The 19,608-nt window shown below is 48.7% G+C and overlaps 1 protein-coding gene across 2 annotated transcripts in view; it reads left to right on the plus strand.

The window, feature by feature from the left end:
- Positions 1–12,196: 12,196 nt before the first annotated feature.
- Positions 12,197–19,608, plus strand: part of LMO1 (LIM domain only 1) — a 41,797-nt gene continuing 34,385 nt past the window's right edge. Inside the window, exons 1-2 of one of the 2 annotated variants that reach the window (XM_060605936.3) lie at positions 12,215–12,424; positions 16,909–17,168. In XM_060605936.3, coding sequence (XP_060461919.1) covers positions 17,144–17,168 — 25 coding nt within the window. In that variant the 5' untranslated portion in view covers positions 12,215–12,424; positions 16,909–17,143. Of the gene's footprint in view, positions 12,425–16,908; positions 17,169–19,608 lie in introns of both variants that reach the window. The other variant, XM_060605937.3, reaches the window with a different exon arrangement.

The raw sequence follows: 19,608 nt of genomic DNA on the forward strand, positions 1-19,608 counted from the left end.
TAGTCAAATCCGAGTATCAGAATGCCCACACTCTAGCTCGTAGGAAGACTGGAAAACAGAAAATTTCCTTTTAAGCAAGAGAGGCAAAAGTAGCTTCTATCTCTCCTGCCTACAGATGAGAATAGTAGCTTGTCTACACCCGCTTGCAAGGGAAGCTGGGAAAGATAGTTTCCACTAAGGCAGCCATGTGACCCATACAGAGGGGAGAGCAGAAAACGGGGACACCACCAGTGGTCTGCCACACTCCAGAAGGAAAAGTTGCTTGAGATCTGCGAGAAATGAGGTCAGAACTAAAATCAAGATCCAGACCTGAGCAGTCACCACCAAGTCTGAGAGGCCCCAGGGCTTCACTGTAGGCTCTGAGGTTTGAACTGGCAGCCTGTCCCTAGCCAATACACCCCCAGGCTTTGCGTGACTCATTTTGCCGGGTTTGAGCACATCTAGTAAAGGCCCTGAGTGATGGCTTGCTGTGACCTCCAGCCCTGACACGACTCAAATATTTTTATGGCTCACTACAAAGAGTGGCCTGAGTGCTGGGGCTCAAAGCCTGGCTTGGAGAAGCCCAGTCAGGCCTCAGGTAGCAGTAGCCGTGGAGGATTATGTGTTTCAGGGGGACTTTTTTCTCCAACTTCGTATCATTTGGGAGTTGGCAGGCCCTCTCAGACAGGTTGGGCACGGGGTGAGGAGGAACTCCTCAGGCCTCTTTGATCTAGAGGCAGAGGTAGGACAGGAGGGCCCTACTAGAGACTGGGGGGAAGCAGACCAGGAGGGCTCCCCCGTCAGCACCACATACCTCATTCCCAGCTTGTAGCATCCAGGACTGCTTCTGAGATGTGTGTGCTGTTGGGACATGTGGTTGTAGCTCCAAGGGGACCACCTGCATGTGGGTGTGTTCACTCTGGTAAGTTTGTTGGGAAACAGTCTGCAATCTGGGAGTGAGTCACAGTGCTCAGCCCCACAGGCCCATCGGTCAGACTCCATGAAGCTCATGAACCAGCACCAGCCTCAGAAGCGGGTGGAAACACCTGGCCTCTGAGACCCAGCCCAGGATCACTCCAGGTGTCCATTCCTCAGTGGGCAGGTGATCAGTAGGAAGGGAAAGGGTACAGATGACCCCTAATTGTGCAGAATGAGGACTCAGATTGAGATTCTGAAGCCACAGGTCAAACTGTGGTTGCTGGAGTGTTTGTAACCTCAGAGGAACCTGTGGGCTCCGGGAGTTCATTTCGTGAGGGTCTCTGAAGGGTAGGATGTGCAGAAGTAAAGCCATTTGGAGATTCGGAGAGTCCCATACTCTAGCTGTGCCTCACTCTAGCTGGCTGGGGAAGCCTGAAAGCTCACCAGCACCTCCAAGGGCTTTGTCACAGCCAATTCTTGAGACAAGCTAGCTGACTAAATAGGAGAGTATAGGGAGATATTTGAGCCAGACAAATTCTCCCAGTTGGAGGTAGGATGATGGGTTGAGGAGGGCAAGAGCAAGTTCAGAATCTCAGAGTTGAGTTAGACCCTGAGAGCCTTCTTGTCTGACCCGTTTCTCTCCCAAAGCAGGGGGTTGGAGGAGAAGATGCAAACACTTATAGCTTAATAGTTTTCCTTTTATCCCTGTCATACAAATAATTATACAAATGACTATGTAATTAACTAGATCATTGTGATAAGAGCTATGGAGGAAAAGCACAGAGGGCCATGCCAGGCTGTAACAGGGAGGTCTAACCTAGTCTTGAGGGGAGAGGCCACCCTGAGAAAGGAAGTGACATTAAATCCTGGACCCAAGAGGTGAGCAAGAGGAGGTCCAAATGAAGAGGAGAAGAACATTCCATGAAGAAGAAACAGTGTGTCTGCAGGCCCTGAGGCAGGTGTTGGTTCAGGCAATGTCAAGGGCAATCTGCTGAAGTGTGGGAGCAAGTGGTGGGTGTCAGTAATGGGAGAAGCTTCAGGAAAGCCTGTGTATGCAGAGCCAAGGGACAGGCAGAAAATGGGGGCTTTCTGCAGAGAGCAAGGGGAAGCCATTACATGTTTGAGGGTGGGTTGACAAAATCGGATTTGCATTTTTAAAATATCTCCTGGCTGCATCTGGAGTATGAAGGCTGAATTAGTGGGGCTCAGGGTAGATGCACGGAGGCCAAAAAGCTCTTGAAGCAGTGTGCAAAAGATAATGATCACTTGGATACGGCAATAGCGGTGACTATGTGATTGGAGGGAGTGTCTAAAAGTGACTCTGACTTAGTTCCAAATTTTTTTTAAATCACAGATTAATGAAAAGACTCTAAAAATGTATAATAAAGAAAAGTAATACTTTGCCCTTAATTCCCACCTTCCATACTCACCTGCTAAGGTCACCATACTGACAGCCTGAACAAGGGCAGCCTTGAACATCTTTTCCTTATGTTCTCATCAGAAAGAGGTTTTCTTTGAAATGGGTGATATTACTTGCTACTCCGCAACCTACTTTTCTCACTTAACAGTGATCACAGACACCCTTTGCAAATCAGTAGCTTTAGCTCCAACTCATGTTTTAACAGTTGCATGATATTCTATATGAAGCTGTAAGACTATTTAGTCGACCATTGATTGATATTGATATTCAGATAGTTTCGTTTTCTGCCATCGCAAACAATGAGAAATTACGGGGTTATCCTTATATACAGATGATTTCTCCCCCCCCCCCCCACCCCATAAGATACATTCCCAGATGGAGAGGATTTCTGGGTCAAAAGGCACATGCGTTTTTAATTTTAATAGATAGTTCCAGGTTGCTTGCTCCAAATTGTAATAGATAGTGCCAGATTCCTTGCTCAGCAACAAATAAGATTACCCGTTTTCTCAAATTTTTAGCAGACCCGAACATTTTACTCTAAACAAATGTTGGCAACCTGATGAATTAAGGCAATGAAAACTGATTTTGCTTTATTTATTTTATTTTATTTTTTTATTATATGAAATTTATTGTCAAATTAGTTTCCATACAACACCCAGTGCTCATCCCAAAAGATGCCCTCTTCAATGCCCATCACCGACTCTCCCCTCCCTCCTACCCCCCATCAACCCTCAGTTTGTTCTCAGTTTTTAAGAGTCTCTGATTTTGCTTTAATTTGTGTTTTCCCTCATAATAATGAGGGAAAGCACTTTGTTGGCCAATTAGATTTCCTCCTCCCAGAATGGCCTCTTCATACCGTTTTTCTGTTTTTCTCTTGGGCATTTGTCTCTTTCTTTCAATTTAGAGAAACTCTTTGTATATACAGCATATTTTCCCTTTTCCTGTGAGATATTTTGCAGATATTTTTCCAGTAAATCATTGGTCTTATCTCTTGCCATTGAAGTTTTAAAACTCAAATTAAGTACTTCTTTTTTTAATTTAATTTAATTTAATTTAATTTAATTTAATTTAATTTAATTTAATTTAATTATTTTGAGGGTAGGGGAGAGGGGCAGAAGGAGAAAGAGAGAGATTCTTAAGCAGTCTCCATGCTCAGTGCAGAGCCTGAGGCAGGGGTCAATCCCGCGACCCTTGCATCATGACCTGAACTGAAATCAAGAGTTAGACACTCAACGGACTGAGCCTCCCAGGTGCCCCTCAAATCAAGTGGTTGTTTTCTTTCGTTACTCTCGCAGGTATCCATCAAATTTATTCATATTATCCAAATCTATTTAATTTTTCTCCTAATATCTCTAATATTTTCACTGTTCCATTTTTATTTTAAAATCTCTAACACCTATTAAACATAATCTTTATATTTGGGGGGTAGGGACCCCTTTTGTTTCTTCCAGATAGATAACCAATTATGGCAGCACCATTTTTTATAAATTTTTTAAAAATATTTTATTTATTTTTGATAGAGACAGAGCACAAGTGGGGGAGGGGCAGAGAGAGAAGGAGACACAGAATCCGAAGCAGGCTCCAGGCTCTCAGCTGTCAGCACGGAGCCCGACATGGGGCTAGAACTCACAAATTGTGAGATCATGACCTGTGCCGAAGTCAGATGCCCAATCGACTGAGCCACCCAGGCGCCCCAGGCAGCACCATTTTTAAGACAACTTTGTTGAGATATAATTCCCATACCATAAATTCACCCATTTAAAGTACACAATTCAACACATGTTAGTATACTCACAGATATGTTATTCACCACAATCAATTTCAGATCATTTTCACCACCTCTAAAAAGGAACCTCAAACCCTTTAACTGTCATACTTCTAGAACTCCCAGCCCCTGGCAACCACTCATCTTCTTTCTGTCTCTATAGACTTGCCTATTCTTAGCATTTCATATGAATGGAATTGTATAATATGTGGACTTTTGTGACTGCCTTCTTTCACTCAGCATAATGTTTTCAAGGTTCATCAATTTTGTGACATGTATCAGTACTTTATTCCTTTGCATGGCTGAATAATACCCATTTTCTAGACATTTGCTTTTTCCCTCATCTTTTGACTATTATGAATAATGCTGCCATAAACAGTAGTGTACAAATTTTTGTATAGATGTGTGTTTTCAGTTCCCTTGGCTATAAACTTAGGAGTGGAATTGATGGGTCATACAGTGATTCTGTTTTTAAATTTTGCGGAACTATCAGACTGTTTTCCAAAGTGGCTGCACCATTTCACATTCCCACCTGCAGTGTGTGAGTTCCGATTTCTCTACATATTCACCAACATTTATTATCCAACTTTCTGATTCTAGCTTCCTAGTGGGTGTGAAGTGCTATCTTACTGTGATTTGATATGTATTTCCAATGATGTTGAGTATCTTTTCAGGTGTTTATTGGCTTATTTGTATATCTTCCTTAGAAAAATGTCTATTTGGATGGTAGTGCCATTTATTAATTTTTTTCTGATGAACTGAAATGCAACTTTTATCATATAAGAAAGTCCTTTCTGGATTTGGACCTACTTATTCGCCTTCTGTTGCTCTGATCTACTGATCTCTCCCGGTTTACACCATGCTGCTCAGATTCTGGTGGCTTTGTAGTGTGGTTTATTATCTAATAACACATGTTCTCTCCAACTAGTCTTTCTTTTCATGTTTTCTTAACTAGCTTCAGATATTTATTTTTCAAATGTACTTCAAATTGAATTTTTTACAGTTCTAAAAAAGCCTTTTTTATTTGGGATTCTAAGAGAAATTGCATTAATTAAATCTATATATTAATTTTGAAAGGATTCACTTTTTATGAGAATAAGTCTTTGAAACCTGGCTGTCTTATACATTCAGGTCTTCTTATATGTCCTTCAATATGGTTTCATGATTTTCTTCAAAGCAGATCTTTAACTTTGGGATGGTTGCTGTTGTTATAATTATTCCTGAGTATTTCATAGTTATGTCACTGTTGCAAATTATCTTCATTTCTATTTCTAATATGTCATTGCACTTAGGAAAAAACACATATTTCTGTTTACCTTGTTTTTAGCTACCTTCCCAATGATCTAATTAACCTACTAGCTTTTGAACTAAATTTTATTGGATTTTCTCAATAATCACATCAGTTGTAAACAAACGTATTTCTGTCCTCTTTATAACAAGCTATTTATTCTGATTAGTTCATTTTCTTGTTATTGAATTAGTTAGATTCCAAAATATGTTGAATAATAATGATGATAATAAGCGTCCCTTCTTGTTCCCAATTTCTGGAAATACCTTCCGAATATCATTGTTTATATGTTTACCATTGGGTTTTAGTAAACAGTCTTTGTCAAATTGAAGAAGATTTGGGGCGCCTGGGTGGCGCAGTCGGTTAAGCGTCCGACTTCAGCCAGGTCACGATCTCGCGGTCCGTGAGTTCGAGCCCCGCGTCAGGCTCTGGGCTGATGGCTCGGAGCCTGGAGCCTGTTTCCGATTCTGTGTCTCCCTCTCTCTCTGCCCCTCCCCGGTTCATGCTCTGTCTCTCTCTGTCCCAAAAATAAATTAAAAAAAGTTGAAAAAAAAATTTAAAAAAAAAAAATTGAAGAAGTTTTCTTCTATTTCTGTTTTACTATTTGATTAGCAATATTTGCTGATTTTTTCAAGTGACTTTTTGGCATCTATTCCTGTAACCATACTTTATTCCCCTTATTTATTGATGCAATGACTTATATTGATAGATCTTCTGATGCCAAATGATGTTTTCAGTGTTAAAATAAACCCTCCCTTGTATAGGGTATTATTCTTTTGATATTTTCCCATATCCAGTTAGCTAACATCTTACATCAGATTTTTCATTTAAACTGCTCCGTGATTTATTTTCTTTCTTTTTAAATTCAATCTGTAGAAGCTTTGGGAATTAAGAAAATGCTAACTCATAAAACAAACTAGGAAGATTTCTAACTTTTTCTCTTGTCTGGAATAGTTAAATAACATTAAAGATCATCTGCTTTTAAAGATTATATAAAACTCACTTTCAATATAATCTGTGCCTTGTGACATTTTTTATTTTATTTTTAATTCTGGTAAAATACATGTGACATAAAATTTGTCAGCTCAACCATTTTTAAGTGTAGAGTTCAGCAGTGTTAAGCATATTCACATTGCTATGTAACCAATCTCCAGAATTGTTTTCATCTCGTCAAACTGAAACCCCACCCATTAAGCAAAAACTCCCCGTGTCTCCCACCCCCAGCCCCTGGTAATCACCGTTCTATTTTCTGTCTCTATGAATTTGACTAATCTAGGTACCTCATATAAGCAGAATCATGCCATATTTGTCTTTTTGTGACTGGCTTTTCTCACTTAGCTTATTGTCTTCATGGTTCATGTTGTAGCATGTGTCAAAATTTCCTTCCTTCTTAAGACCGAATAATATCTCATTGTGTAAATATATACATTTTGATTATTCTTTCACCCATTGACAGATACCTGAGTTGCTTCTACCTTTTGGCTATTGTGAATAATTCTGCTCTGAACATGGCTGTACAAATATCTCTTAAAAACCTTGCTTTCAATTCTCTTGGGTATATGCCCAGAAGTGGAATTGCTGGATCATATGGTGTCTTGTGATATTTTAATGGCAGAGTTTTCATTTCTTTTTAAATCTCTTCTGTTTATTGGCCTATTCAGAATTTCAACTTCTACACTCAATTTTATTAATTTTGTACTTTGCCTGGAAATCATCCACTTCCTCTTGGTTCACATTTATTTTCATAGGCTTACACACGTTACTGTTATAATTCTTTAATCTTTTCTGTACCTGTGATATATCTCTTTTCTTTTTAAAAATTTTTAATTTAAATTCCAATTAGTTAACGTACAGTGTAATATTAGTTTCAGGTGTATGATATAGTGATTCAGCACTTCCATACATCACCGGTTCTCCTCACAACAAGTGCACTCCATAATCCCCATCACCTAATTTACCCAATCTCCCCCATCCCCCTCTGGTGACCATCAGTTTGTTCTCTATAATTAAGAGTCTGTTTCTAGGTTTGCCTCTCTCTCTCTTTTTTTTCCTCTTTGCTCAATTGTTTCTTTTCTTGAATTCCATATATGAGTGAAACCATATGGTACTTGTCTTTCTCTGACTTACTTATTTGACTTAGCATCATACACGCTAGCTCCATCCACATTGTTGCAAATGACCTGATTTCCTTCTTTTTTATGGCTGAGTAATATTGTATGTTTTTGTTTTTGTTTTTGTTTTCCAACCAGGTTTGCCTGGAAGGGTTTACTATTTTGTTGGTTGTTTCAAGGAACCAGGTTTGGGTTTTAATTTTTCTTTTAATTATTTTTTTCTATTATCATTTGTTATTTTGTTAATTCCTGATTTTGACTTTATTAATATCCTTCTACATTCTTTGGGCTTAGTTTGTACTCTTTTGGATTTCTTAGATTAAATACCAAGTTCATTTGCTTTAGTCTTTTTTTGTTCATTTAATATTAAAAGCATGTAAGGCTATATTTTTTCCTCTAAGTACAGCTGTGTCCGACAAATTCTGTATGGTACTCTGTGTTCTCCTTTTCATGAGTAGACGATTTGCAATTTTAGTTTTGATCTTATTTTTGATCTAGTAGTAATTTCAAGAGAGTGTTTCTTCATTTCCGAGCAGCTCATGTTTTGGCCCTTGAGGTTAGCTTTGTTTGCTATGAATATTGCTGTTTCTGTTCCCTCCCTGCTTGCATTTGAGAGGTGTATCTTTGCTTGGTATATCTTTGCCCATTGGCTTTATTTTTACTCTTCTTTGTCACCTTGTTTGGGAGTATGTCTTATAAATAGCATTTGACTGTATTTTATTTTTCAACTTAATCTGTTTTTTGATAGAACTCAGCCTCTTCACATTAGTGTAATAAACTAATATACTTAGCTTTACTTTTTGTCTTTTTTTTCTTTTCTTTCATTCTTTTCTTTTTTTTTTTTTTTTACTTTTAAAAAAAAATTTTTAATGTTTATTTTTGAGAGACAGAGAGAGATAGTATGAGCAGGAGAGGGCAGAGAGAGAGAGAGAGAGAGAGAGAGAGAGGGATACCCAGAATCGGAAGCAGGCTCCAGGCTCTGAGCTGTCAGCACAAAGCCTGATGCGGGGCTCGAACCCACAAGCCATGAGATCATGACCTGAGCCGAAGTCAGATGCTCAACCGACTGAGCCACCCAGGTGCCCTTTTTCTTGTTTTTTTTGTTTTTTTGTTTTTGTTTTTTTTTTTACTTTTCCTGGCTTGAGGGAAATTCTGGTATTAAGAACTGAGTGGCTGGTTTACTAAAACAAGATGAACAGAGATTTGGAAGAAATATCAAGAGTTCAATTCGAATTTTAAAATTTAAGACACCTTTGAGACATCCAAGTGGAGATGTCAAGAGGGCCTTTGGAAACACTGGAGTAGGAGTCAAGGGAGAGATCCTGAGTGCAGGTGACACACAAGGACAACCGTGGATGGCACCCCACAGGAAGGTGTCATAAGAAGGCTTTGGACCCACTCCTCAGGAAGGCCAACAGTTAAAGTTTGGATGAAAGAGGAGAACTGGCAATAAGTATGATGAAAGGGAATGTCCACGGGGGAATGTGGAAAACTCAGAGAACATGTTGGTTTATGGAAAAGGCATGCTCAAATCACAAAGCTGTGGGCCCGGAATGACTCGGTTCCTCATTTGTACTACTGTTCTCTTCTTCCTGGGGCGCGGGTTGGGAGTGCGCCAGGCCCAGCTTAGCACTGTACCTGGAACTACGAGGTCCCACCAAACTCCGGGCCTTGCAGTTCAGTCTGGTCCCTCATGACGATCTCCTCTCAGAAACCTCATCCTGTCCCCTCCAACATGGCTCCTGTTAGGGACCTTGGTCCTTATGGTGGGTTTGTCCATGTCCGAATCTCGCTGTGGACTGATTTCAGTGTCTTGACCAGGGCTTAAGGCCCGTATACATTCAGAAGTGGGGCTGGACTTGTGTTTCAGTATCCCTGACCACTCCGTGATGATTAAGTTCTCTGAACACTCTCTTTCTCTATGAAAACCAGAGGACTGGGCTTCTAAGAGCTCACCAGATCCTTGGTTCAAGGGAGGGTGGGTGCAGGGGTGGCTGGGTGACCTCTCAGGCTGGCATCTGTGGGTGTGAACTCCAGCCAGGCAGAGATTCCCAACTGCAGGGCCATGCTAGCCCACATGGTGCCTTTGCACAACTTAGAAAAAGTACTTTCTCTGGTGAGTGTGGCTTACACCAGGCACATGGCTTATAAAGCAGAGAGGGCAGAATTTCAGCCCCCTCTTGCCCCCTTGGCCAGATGCCCTAGTGTAGGGAACAGCCAGCACTGATGTAGGCAGTGGCCATGCCTTGCTACACAGAGAACTAAACAGTATGGCGCTCCAAACATGGGGCCTCCAGAAGAAGCATGTGCCTGGGTTCTGGCCCCATGCCATCTGAGACCCTGGGGGGGAAACATGATGCCCAAGTGTCTCTCTTTCTGAGCCACCATTCTTGTATCTAAAGTTCAGGAAAGCAGAGTTCCTTCTCCTGACTCTGCAGCTCCCATTTTCTCTAGTGACCTGGTGTCTTGATTCCATATCTCTCCTCCTGCTCCAGGGGAGGGCTGAAACACCCCCCTCAAGGGCTGATCTTATCCCCCAGGCCTCAACTAAATAATCCACATACCCCTCAGCAATCCAGCCTTCACACAGTGACACCCACTCAGAAGAACATAGAGGGGCTGTTTCCTTAGAGGATTTGGAGGAATGGATAAGGGCTTTCTAAGCACAGGGATCCCATGAGAGGAGTCACAGGAGCCAGAACCTGAAATTCAGGGTGTGTTCAATCACGGCAAAGCAGTCCAGAGGTGGGGCAGGGCTGTAAAGACTGTTGCTGGAGATCAATAAATATCAGTTGAGGCAAGGGGTAGTGGTGGTCGCAAAGGCTTCTTCAGATCTTGTGAAAGACCTGAAATGATGAGTAGTTAGGGTTTTGCCACGGGGACATTGGAAATCCATGGAAGATTTTTGAGAAGGAGTGAGGCAGGGTCAGATCCTGGCAACAGGAAGGTGACTCTATGGCTACTACAGGACAGTGAAGAGGAGGATTTGCCAACTCTGCGCGTAGCGTGGTTACATTCTGCCCTGGTGGGAGACTGCAAGTAGCAGATTTGGAAGATGATTCTGAAGAGCATCTCTACACACCCCTTTCCTTCACCAAAGTGAGTATAATGCAATCATTTCACAAACTTTTCCAGATACTGTGTGGGTCCACATGCAAGGACGGATGAGGGCAGGGAGAATCAGGATGAGCCTCCCCTTCCCCCCCCTACCCCTACTCAGCCCTCTCTCCGCCCCTCAGTCAGAATGTGTTTTGATAAGTGGTGGCTTGGGAACCGCATAAGGGTGACAAACTGTGCCCCCCCACACCAATTAAATTTTTTAAAAAGCTGCTATGGAAGGAGCGAATATTAGTTTCCTGATTTATAAAGCCAAATGGATTAAGCTCATTCATTGCCTGAGGAAACAAAAAGGAAATCTTCAATACCTCTGTGCACATTGAGAACAGGAACAATACTGGTCTTTAGAAAGCAGAAACCTAATTTGGGGGAATCAATTACCCTCTGTGTCCCTGCCTCTGTGGGCTCTCATACCGGCTCTCTCTCAATAGAGATTTCCTGGGAGGTAAAATGTGAAGTTGGTCAACCACACAGACACACCCTCGGTTCAGCCTTGTAGACAGGAGGGAAGAACTAGGCAAAGGGTGGGTGGAGTTCGGTGGGGGTATGCCTGGGTGTCAGGCACCTGTGGAAATAGGGGCAGAGGCTGGGAGGGCTGTGGGATAAAAGCGGGGGTGAGGAGGAGGCAGTACCGAGATGCGCCAAGGACGGGGGCAATGGGAACCTGGGGTTCAAAACAGGGGCGGAGTGGGGGGGGGGTAGTTGGGGTTGGTGGGGGAGGGGGGAGCATAGCCCAACAAGTGCACAAACAGCACCCACCACTTCCTGATCCTCTCATTTTCTCTTCAGTGTTCTGCACTCACACCCCATGGGCTTGAGTGTGCAGCGGGCAATGCTGGGGCAGTTATGAAAACAGAAAGGAGATGGGGCGCTCACCACAGTAGCCACCGAGTCACGTTCACAAAGTCACGCACAGAAACACCCACAATCTCACCATTCCTGTGCTGGATCTCAACCCCGAACCCTCGGTTCCCAGACCCAGAGCCACACCCAGCCCGATGCACTCATGCAGTCCCTCACCATCACACGCACGGATCCCCCATTCACACCCGCGCGGCCACAGACTCAAACTCCCACCCGCGATCGCAACACATTCCGCCACCCCCAGGCTCGTCTTCGGCTCGCACAGCGGCTCATCACCCCGCGCAGCCCTCACTCTGGCATGCGGTCACACACACACACGCACGCACACACACGCACACGGTCGCTCACACGCACACACTCTGGCTGTGCTTTTGTGTTTTGTCAGAATTAATGAGAAAAGTTCCCGTGCCCTGCGGGTAATTAGTGTCCTTGGAGTTAAATAAGCTAATGGCGGGCACCTCTGGCCCAAGCAATTATGTTTGTGTATTGAATAATTGATTCAAAGGGGGGAAGGGCCGCTAATCAGATCTGAGCATAATGAATTGATTTAATTAACAGGGGAACTGAGGGGCCCTGGGAAACGCAGGCTGCACTCAGCTGAGGCGAGCGCGGCCCGCGCGGACGGAGAACGGGCGCGCGGCGGCTGCGGCGGCGGCTCCGGCCCGGCCCGGGCAGCGGCTGCTAGCGCGGCTCCCGCGACCCCGCGGCGGACCGACGCGCCCCCGCCCCCGCCCCCGGGACGCGCACGCCCTCCCGCGCTCCCTGCCCGCGGGGCTAAGCTGCCGGCGCCGGTCCGCCCGCCCCCGTCCCCGGCCGCCGCTCGCGGGGCGCGGAGCCCGCGCGGGGCCGGCGGGAGCAGCGCAGGCGGACGGCCGCGGAGTCCGAGCCGCGCGCCCCTCCGCGTCCTCGGCCCACGCCGGGCTGGAGCCATCGCGGGACCATGGTGTTGGACCAGGAGGACGGTAGGTGCCCGGGGCCGAGGGCCGCGGCGGGCGCGGGGCGGGGGCGGCGGCGCGGGCCCTGCGGAGGCCACCCCGCTCGCCTCGCGGAGGCAGCGTCCCCCCGCGTCGGCCTCGGCCAGCTCGGGCCGCCTGGCCGCTTCCCGGAAGCGCGGCGCTGGGTGTGCGCGCGGGCGAGTGTGCCGGGGTGCCGGGCTCAGCCCCCGGGGTTCCTCAGCGGGGTTGGGAAGTCCCCCGGGCCGCCCCGGACTCGCAAGCCCCGCACGCTCTGGCCCGGAACTTTCTCTCTGGCTCTTGCCGCCTCGCAGACACAGGGAGCGCCTCTGCGACCCGCGCCGCGGGCTTCCCCGCAGTGCCCACTGCCCCAGGTCTCCCAGGCTCCCTGGGTGGGTGTCTTGCATGTCCCCCCTTCCTCACCCGACTGCGGAACGGCTCCCCCAGGGGGATGCCCTGAGAACCTACAGTCAAACCAGCATGCTCCTGGGGTCGCTCAGATCTGGAACTTCATAGCTGCGGGATGGGTGACATTGCTTCACCCCTGGCAGGGTTCCCCCAGCCAAGCGTGTCGGGAGGTGCCCTGCTGGCTAGGGTAGGGCTCCAGATCCAGAATATCAGGGGCGGATTTACCTTGAAGCTAACGAAGTTTAAGCTTCATAGTCCTTCAGTGGTCATTTGGCGTTAGTAATCTTGTATTCCTTTTCTTAAAGAGCACCCCAGCCCCAAATTGCGTAAGTAAGCTTGGCTCTCAAAAAATCTGGATCCACCCCTGAGTCCAACTCACAGCTTTCCCATTGTAGCTGCCAGTCTGGCGGGAGCACGCAGAGCCACGCTGCCACGCTGCCCCCATGGGATCATTCCCCAGGGGCTAGGGCAGTTCCTTAGTGCCTGGGAGATGAAGCTCTGAAGCGTGAGGCAGGGAAATTTGAGGCTGGGAGGCAGCTGCTGGTCTGCAGGGAAGGGTCTGGCTGCCTGGCCTTTCTCTCTGGCCTCACTAGTCCCTTGTCCCAGCCTACCATCTTACCCTGGGGTAATCAACTGTCCTGGTTTACCCAGAACCATCTGGTTTTAGCACTGAAAGCCCTGTATCCTGGAAACCTCTCAGTCCTGGGACAAACCAAGACAGTTGGTCAGCCTACATCCACAACCTTCTCAGTGCTGTTGTGCAGGGGTGGATTGGCCTTCATTAAGAGGGTGGGAGAGATCTGCTTTCTGGTGTGCGAAATTGGCCTAGGCTTCCACAAGGCCTAACAAATTATAACTGCAGCTTCCTAGAGGGGTTTCCAGAAACCAAAAGAGGAAAGTTTGTCAACTGTGTACTTCTCCACTCTAGCTGGTTGCAAATTCCTGTGTTTGGACTGCTTTTTAGGGGGCGGGGCAGGGCATCTGAACTTGGCCAACAGGCATCCTGATTGTGCTTCAAAATCTGTAGGGTCACTCTGTCCTGTCAGCTGTGGTGGCCACAGGGAAGGGGCCCTTCTCACTCCAAATACCTTTCTGAGCGTCACCTGTGAAGCCAGCTTGTAACCCCACCTTGGAGACAGCTGCACTGTGTTGGAAGCAGGGCCCTTGGGCTGAGGCACATCTGACAGCCTCCACTGAGTTCTGGAATATCTGGTCTGCCCAGGCCCTCAGGCATAGAGTCTCCCCCACTGCTCGAACACACACACACCCCCCGACCCAGTGCACGAACCCTTCCTTAGGACTTTCATTCCAGGTGCAGTGACAAACTGCTAGGACCTGCCCAAAACTTTGAAAGGCAGCCAGTAGAAACCCCTTTCTCCTCACCATAACCTGGGGGTTAATCAACTGGTCTCCCTCTGCTGCCCTCAGAGGCATTTCAAGGACATTCTGGAACACTCTTGGCAATGTTGGCTTGAGAGTACATGCTCATCAGCTGTGGACTGTGTTGGAGTCCCACTACTTCCCCCAAGGGATTGAGGCTTCCACTCTGGTGTTGCAGGTGTGCCTCTGGACTTGGAGGCGGCTTAGGTGGGGGAGGCCTGGGCACAGGAGTTACCTGCGCACCCAGCAATTCCCCATGTGCTGAGAGGGTGGCTGGCTGCTGGATGAGGGTGAGGCTCATACCTGACTATGTCAGCCCAGCAGGCCCCTTCCTGGCTAGAAGCTCAAGTCACCTAAACCTTACTCCAAGGCTTGCTGGGTAGCTCTATAAAGTGGGAAGGTCTCTGCAGAGGCCCTTCTCCAGATCACTGTGGAAGCTCAGTGCTGACAACAGAGCGTGCAGAGAGAGCTGTGTATGGACATGAGCAGCCCTTCACACACAGCACCGGTCTGCTGATCTATCCTACCAGCTTCTTTAGCTCAGCACCCCAGGCCTGCTCCAATCCCTGAGTTGGGGCACAGGGCCCCTGACTCCCCAGAGGGATGCTGGTTGGGTGGCTGCTAATTGGGCACGTTGGAGTCTTGGGGGAGCTGTGTTGGGACAGAGTCGCCAGCACACCACATGAACAAGAGTGGGAAAGTGCCTCTAGCTAGTCAAGTCCTGGTTTGTGGGTCAGGGCCAGACCCTGAGAGTGAGGAGAAGCGGGCCCTGGAACTGGAGAGTAAAGCCACGGCCTTGGTGGAGCGAATGCCTCCAGGTAGCTAGCACAGAGGCATCTACAGCAAGAACCTAGCCCTTGCCGGCCTGTCAGGCCCATTGCTTGTGACACTGTCTGGCCCCCAGCTCAGGCTGGGGTGAGGGGTTGCTACTAAATGGGCCAGTGGCAGCAGTGCCAAAGCCTCCCTCAGACCCTCGGGATATAGCTCTGGCTGCGGTGGCAGGGGAGAGATCAAGCTCGCAGTCCTGAGGGACAGTGAGACTGAGCAAAATGATATATTTAACATCAAATATACTCAAGGACTATTAGGATTAAGTATTCAAGATGAAGGGGAAAGTGAAACCATCGGAGCTGCGGATGAGGCATCTCATTAGAAGCAGCCTCTTCTGTTTTCTCAAAGCCTGACTTCCCTGCCTAGGATGGAGGAAGATGGGCCTCTGTACTGCTCCCCCATTCCCCACCCTGGTCAAGCACGTTGCATTGTGGTCTGCCAAGGCTTAAGGGGCACAGCCTGGCCTCCAGGTCTCATTTATACCCAATAAGTCCCCCCACTGTTGGGGCGCCACAGTTTACAAAGCACATTCACATGCATTAACTCATCCCCACAGCAACGTGGGATAGCAGAACATGTCTCCCACTACACAAACAGGGAAACTGAGGCCCAGATAAAGTGATTTTCTAAGATTCACCATTTGCAATAGACAGAGATGGGATGAAATCCCAACTGGCGGTCCTTTGATCCTCCAGGGACTTCGGCTTCCTTCTCCTTGCCTGGGTCTAGTCCTCAGAAGTGTCTGCCAGGGATGAGCCTCTGACACATCTATCCGAAGCCATCTTTGGGTTAGAAAAAAATCCATTAAGATTTCCATCCCCTCCTGGAACTTGGTACTGTCGAGACAAACAAAACAAAACAAAACAAAACACAAAAAACAAACAAAAAAAACCTCTTGGTATTTAAGAGTGGCCTTCCTAGAGTAGGCAGTCTGGACACTAGTAGAGAAGTAGGGTTCAGGAGGAGAGGAGATGGGCACTGTCTTCCCTCCTGCCTCCTGAATTACAGAGGAAGAATTTTCAACTCCTAAATAGCAGGAATCTTTTGTTCACTGCTGTATCACCAGTGTCATAATAATACATGCTCAATAAATAGTTGTGCAATGAGAAAAACCTTCAAGGCCGTGCTGCGCTCGCTCAGAGAGAAGCTGAGACAGGATCCCACTTCCTATGGAATTAGGATGCTCTTGCTGGTAGGGGAGGGGGGTGCTGGGGTCAGGGTGGTGCCCTAAGACTCAAAGTGGGAGAGTTTGTACCCTGCAGAGGGTTAACTTTGCCAAAAATCCAGGAAGCAACCAGAAGCCTCTGGCAGAGCAGGTAGGAAGCGAGGGCACGAGGTCAGAGAAAGATCTGCCCGGGGCAGAAACCAAGGCTGAGGGGGTGTGAGTGACAGACAAGGGTGGTACACCTGACCAAGGGTCTGGGATGAGGACCCTGGGTGCTGCGCGGAGCCACGCGCCGAGCTGGGGCCGAGCTACCTCCAGGTGGCGCTGCGGAGCCGGGCACCCGCGCGTCTCCACTCCCCATTAACCCAGGAGGGAGGGGGGCCTCGGGAAATGTGTGCATTTATTCAGTAGCAGGAGTGCAAACCTCATACATTGAGGGAGAAAGGCAGCGGGAGACGGCCGCCGAGATTCCCCCATCTCTTTGAATATAATTTTAGATTGAGATTCAGATTAAATCCGAGGGGAAAACACTTTATGAGGCTGAAAGCTGTGTCGTTGCCAGAGCCAGGGTTATGAGCTATCAAATGCAATTACATTAAGACAGATTATACTGGGCAAATTGAGCCATTTAGAAGGTGAGAATCAAAGAAACGGCTCTGATCCTCTCTTCCCTGTTCTCTCTCCCTCTCCCCCCCTCTTTAAATTGCAGTTCGTAGTTCCTTGCAATTCTGAGGCACAAAAGTAGGTGAGACTGCTTTTGTATCTGCGAAGTGCTTCACTCCTGAATGTAATTCTAGCTGAGTGCAATCTAGGTTAAGAGCCGGACAAGCGGGTAATTAGAGCCCGCTCGCTGCCCGAGGACCGGCCGCCCCGCCGAAGCGCGCCCCGAGTCGGCGCCCTTCTCCCGGCCGAGCCGAGCTGCGGCTGGACACGGAGCGCCCGAGATGATGGTGCTGGACAAGGAGGACGGTAGGTGGCGGGCGGGGGGCCGACGCCCCGCACCCCTTGGCCCCCCACCGCGGCGCGCGGGAGCACACGCCGGGACGCTGGCTCACACACGCCAGGCGGTGCAGGGCTTCCCGGGCGGGCGGCGCGCGGGGGGAGAAGGGCGGGGGCGGCCAGGTGGGGCCGGGGGAGGGGTGAGTGAGCCCGGGGCGGGCGGGCTGTGCGCCGGCCGCGTGCTGCTCTGCGGGGCCGCGTGCAGGCTCGGGTCCCCTCGGATCTCGGCGCAGTGGCGCTCCGCGCGCGGCGTTTCGTCTTTGCGGCCGCTCCTCTCACCGCAGCCATCTCCCTCGCGCCGGCCGCATAACCCGAGAGGGTAGAAGCGGCGGGCAAATCAGGGGCTTCGGGAGAATTGGACGCCAGAGCTTGCGGCCAGCGGGCGCGCGGGAAGACCCCGCTTGCCCCTGGGTGCCCGGCGGGCGAAGGGAAGGCCGGCTGGACCCTCGGGGAGACAGACGTCTCAAGTAGTGGCCCACTATCTCCCCGTCCCCGGGCGCGGAGGCGGGAGTTTGGCCCAGAGGAAGCAAGTGTCCCGCCACCGGCCAGTAGCACTCTTGCAGGAGCGGCCTGCAACAGTGCCATGACCTGCTGTGGTCGAGAGCCTCAGTGCGCCCTACAGGTCAGAACAGAGGGGGCCAGGGTTGCTGGAAGCCTCTAGAAGGTGGTCCCACATACCCCAAAGCCTTCCTGACTGGTAGTGCCCTGCAGTGTGTGTCCTGGTATGTTTAGGAGAGATTGGGGAACCCGTTGCGCTTGAGGGTAAAACCAAGCGGGTGCCCTGTGACCCAAACGGAGTACCCAGTGTCCAAAGAGTAGGAGTTCCCTGGCTGGCCCCAGGCCCCCCTGCCCTATAGGTGAGGGTTGCCTGGTGTGTTGGTGTTGTAGGGAGATTAGTATGTAATTGTTGGCACCCCTGCTGTCGCCTGACTTCTGGTAAGGAACTGAGAAGGTGGCTTTGCTGTGTGTCAGCAGGAATCCTCTTTGATTGACCATGGTGGCCATTCTCTGACCTTCTGCTAGTCAGTCTTTACTGGCCTGGGCCCTCTGCCCACCAGGTCAGTGGTGGTGTTGACATGGTCACTTAGTAAAAATTCCAAGTTCAGTGACTTGCTCAAGGTCACACAGGGTGTGCCCTTTGCTGCTACCACATGCTGATGCTCCTAGCCTCCCCACTGCCTCTAAGACCTTCATCAGGGAGGGGCATTTAAAGGGTCTGGTCTGGGAGTCACGTGTGGAGGAGCCTTGTGGCCAGTAAGCCCACGAAGGCTATTTCTCAGCATGTATGTAGTAAGAGAGGCAAGGGGGAACTAAGTGTTTCTGGCCAAAAGAATGTATTTGCCAGGGTCTGGCTGGGATGGATGTAACCTCCATCTCTAGTATGCTCTACCTCTCTCCAGGGTCCCCATGTGGGCTGTCATAGGACTAGGCTTCTACAGGTCTGTGTAACGAAAAGGAGAAGGGACCAGGTCAGGGCAGGCCAGGAGGGAGGAGGCTTTTTGTTGTGCCCATATCTAGCCTTCACTTTCCCTCTTGGTAAAATGAGGGGCTTGCAGAAGATAGTGCAGAGGGTCATTCCTTGGTGTCTGGAGGTACTCTCATGATGGAAAGCATGTGGAAATCAAGGTATGTCTTCAGCCATGGTTATTTGGCATGCTTGGCTCCTCAGGCCCAAGCCAGAAATCGAAAACACCCAGACCCTATCCTTGGGAGGCCTTAGGGAGATTGTTCTCCTGGGACAAGATGACCTCCACCACTGCCACCTAGGTAGTGCCCTGTGCAGGCATCCCAGATTTCCTTTGAGCTCTGTGATACTCAAGATTTTCAGATGAGCCCTGAATGGGAATAGATATCTGGAGGTCATTTTAGCCAGTCTCCTGCCTCCAGACTGCAGTGCACCTCAACCACTTGGGCATATGTGTTTCCCCTAATCTCCACCAGATCTGCAGAGGGGAGCTCAGGATGCCCCTTGGTCCCCTTCTCTGTCCAGTCTAAGCAGTGTGGTGCCCACTACAGCTCATACCACTGAGCTCTGGGGGCCCATAACAGCACAAGGAAGGTAGACAGCTGGGGCCCTGAGGAGCCATTTGATTCTTGTCCTGCCCAGCCCAGAGGTGTCCTCCAAAAGCAATCTTTCTGCTCGTAAATCTTCCCTCCACTTCATATTAGAGTCTGGCTTCCTCCAATTCCAAGAACCCCTGCGGGTGGCACCGTCAGTAGGGGAAGGGAGAAAGACTCTAGATCTGCTCACCTGCCCCTCTGTGCCTGCTGCCTAATTTCTTCCTGGCACTTACCCCTTTCAGCAGGTGGCCCTGTGAGCTGGGTGGCAGCATTGGCCCCCAGGGCCCCCAAGAAGCATGTCTCTCAGGGATGCAGCACTGCACCCTTTGTCTGGCTGCAGCAGGGACTC

Source organism: Panthera onca, chromosome D1, assembly GCF_046562875.1.
Source record: "Panthera onca isolate mPanOnc1 chromosome D1, mPanOnc1 haplotype 2, whole genome shotgun sequence".
In the NCBI taxonomy this organism is placed as follows: domain Eukaryota; kingdom Metazoa; phylum Chordata; class Mammalia; order Carnivora; family Felidae; genus Panthera; species Panthera onca.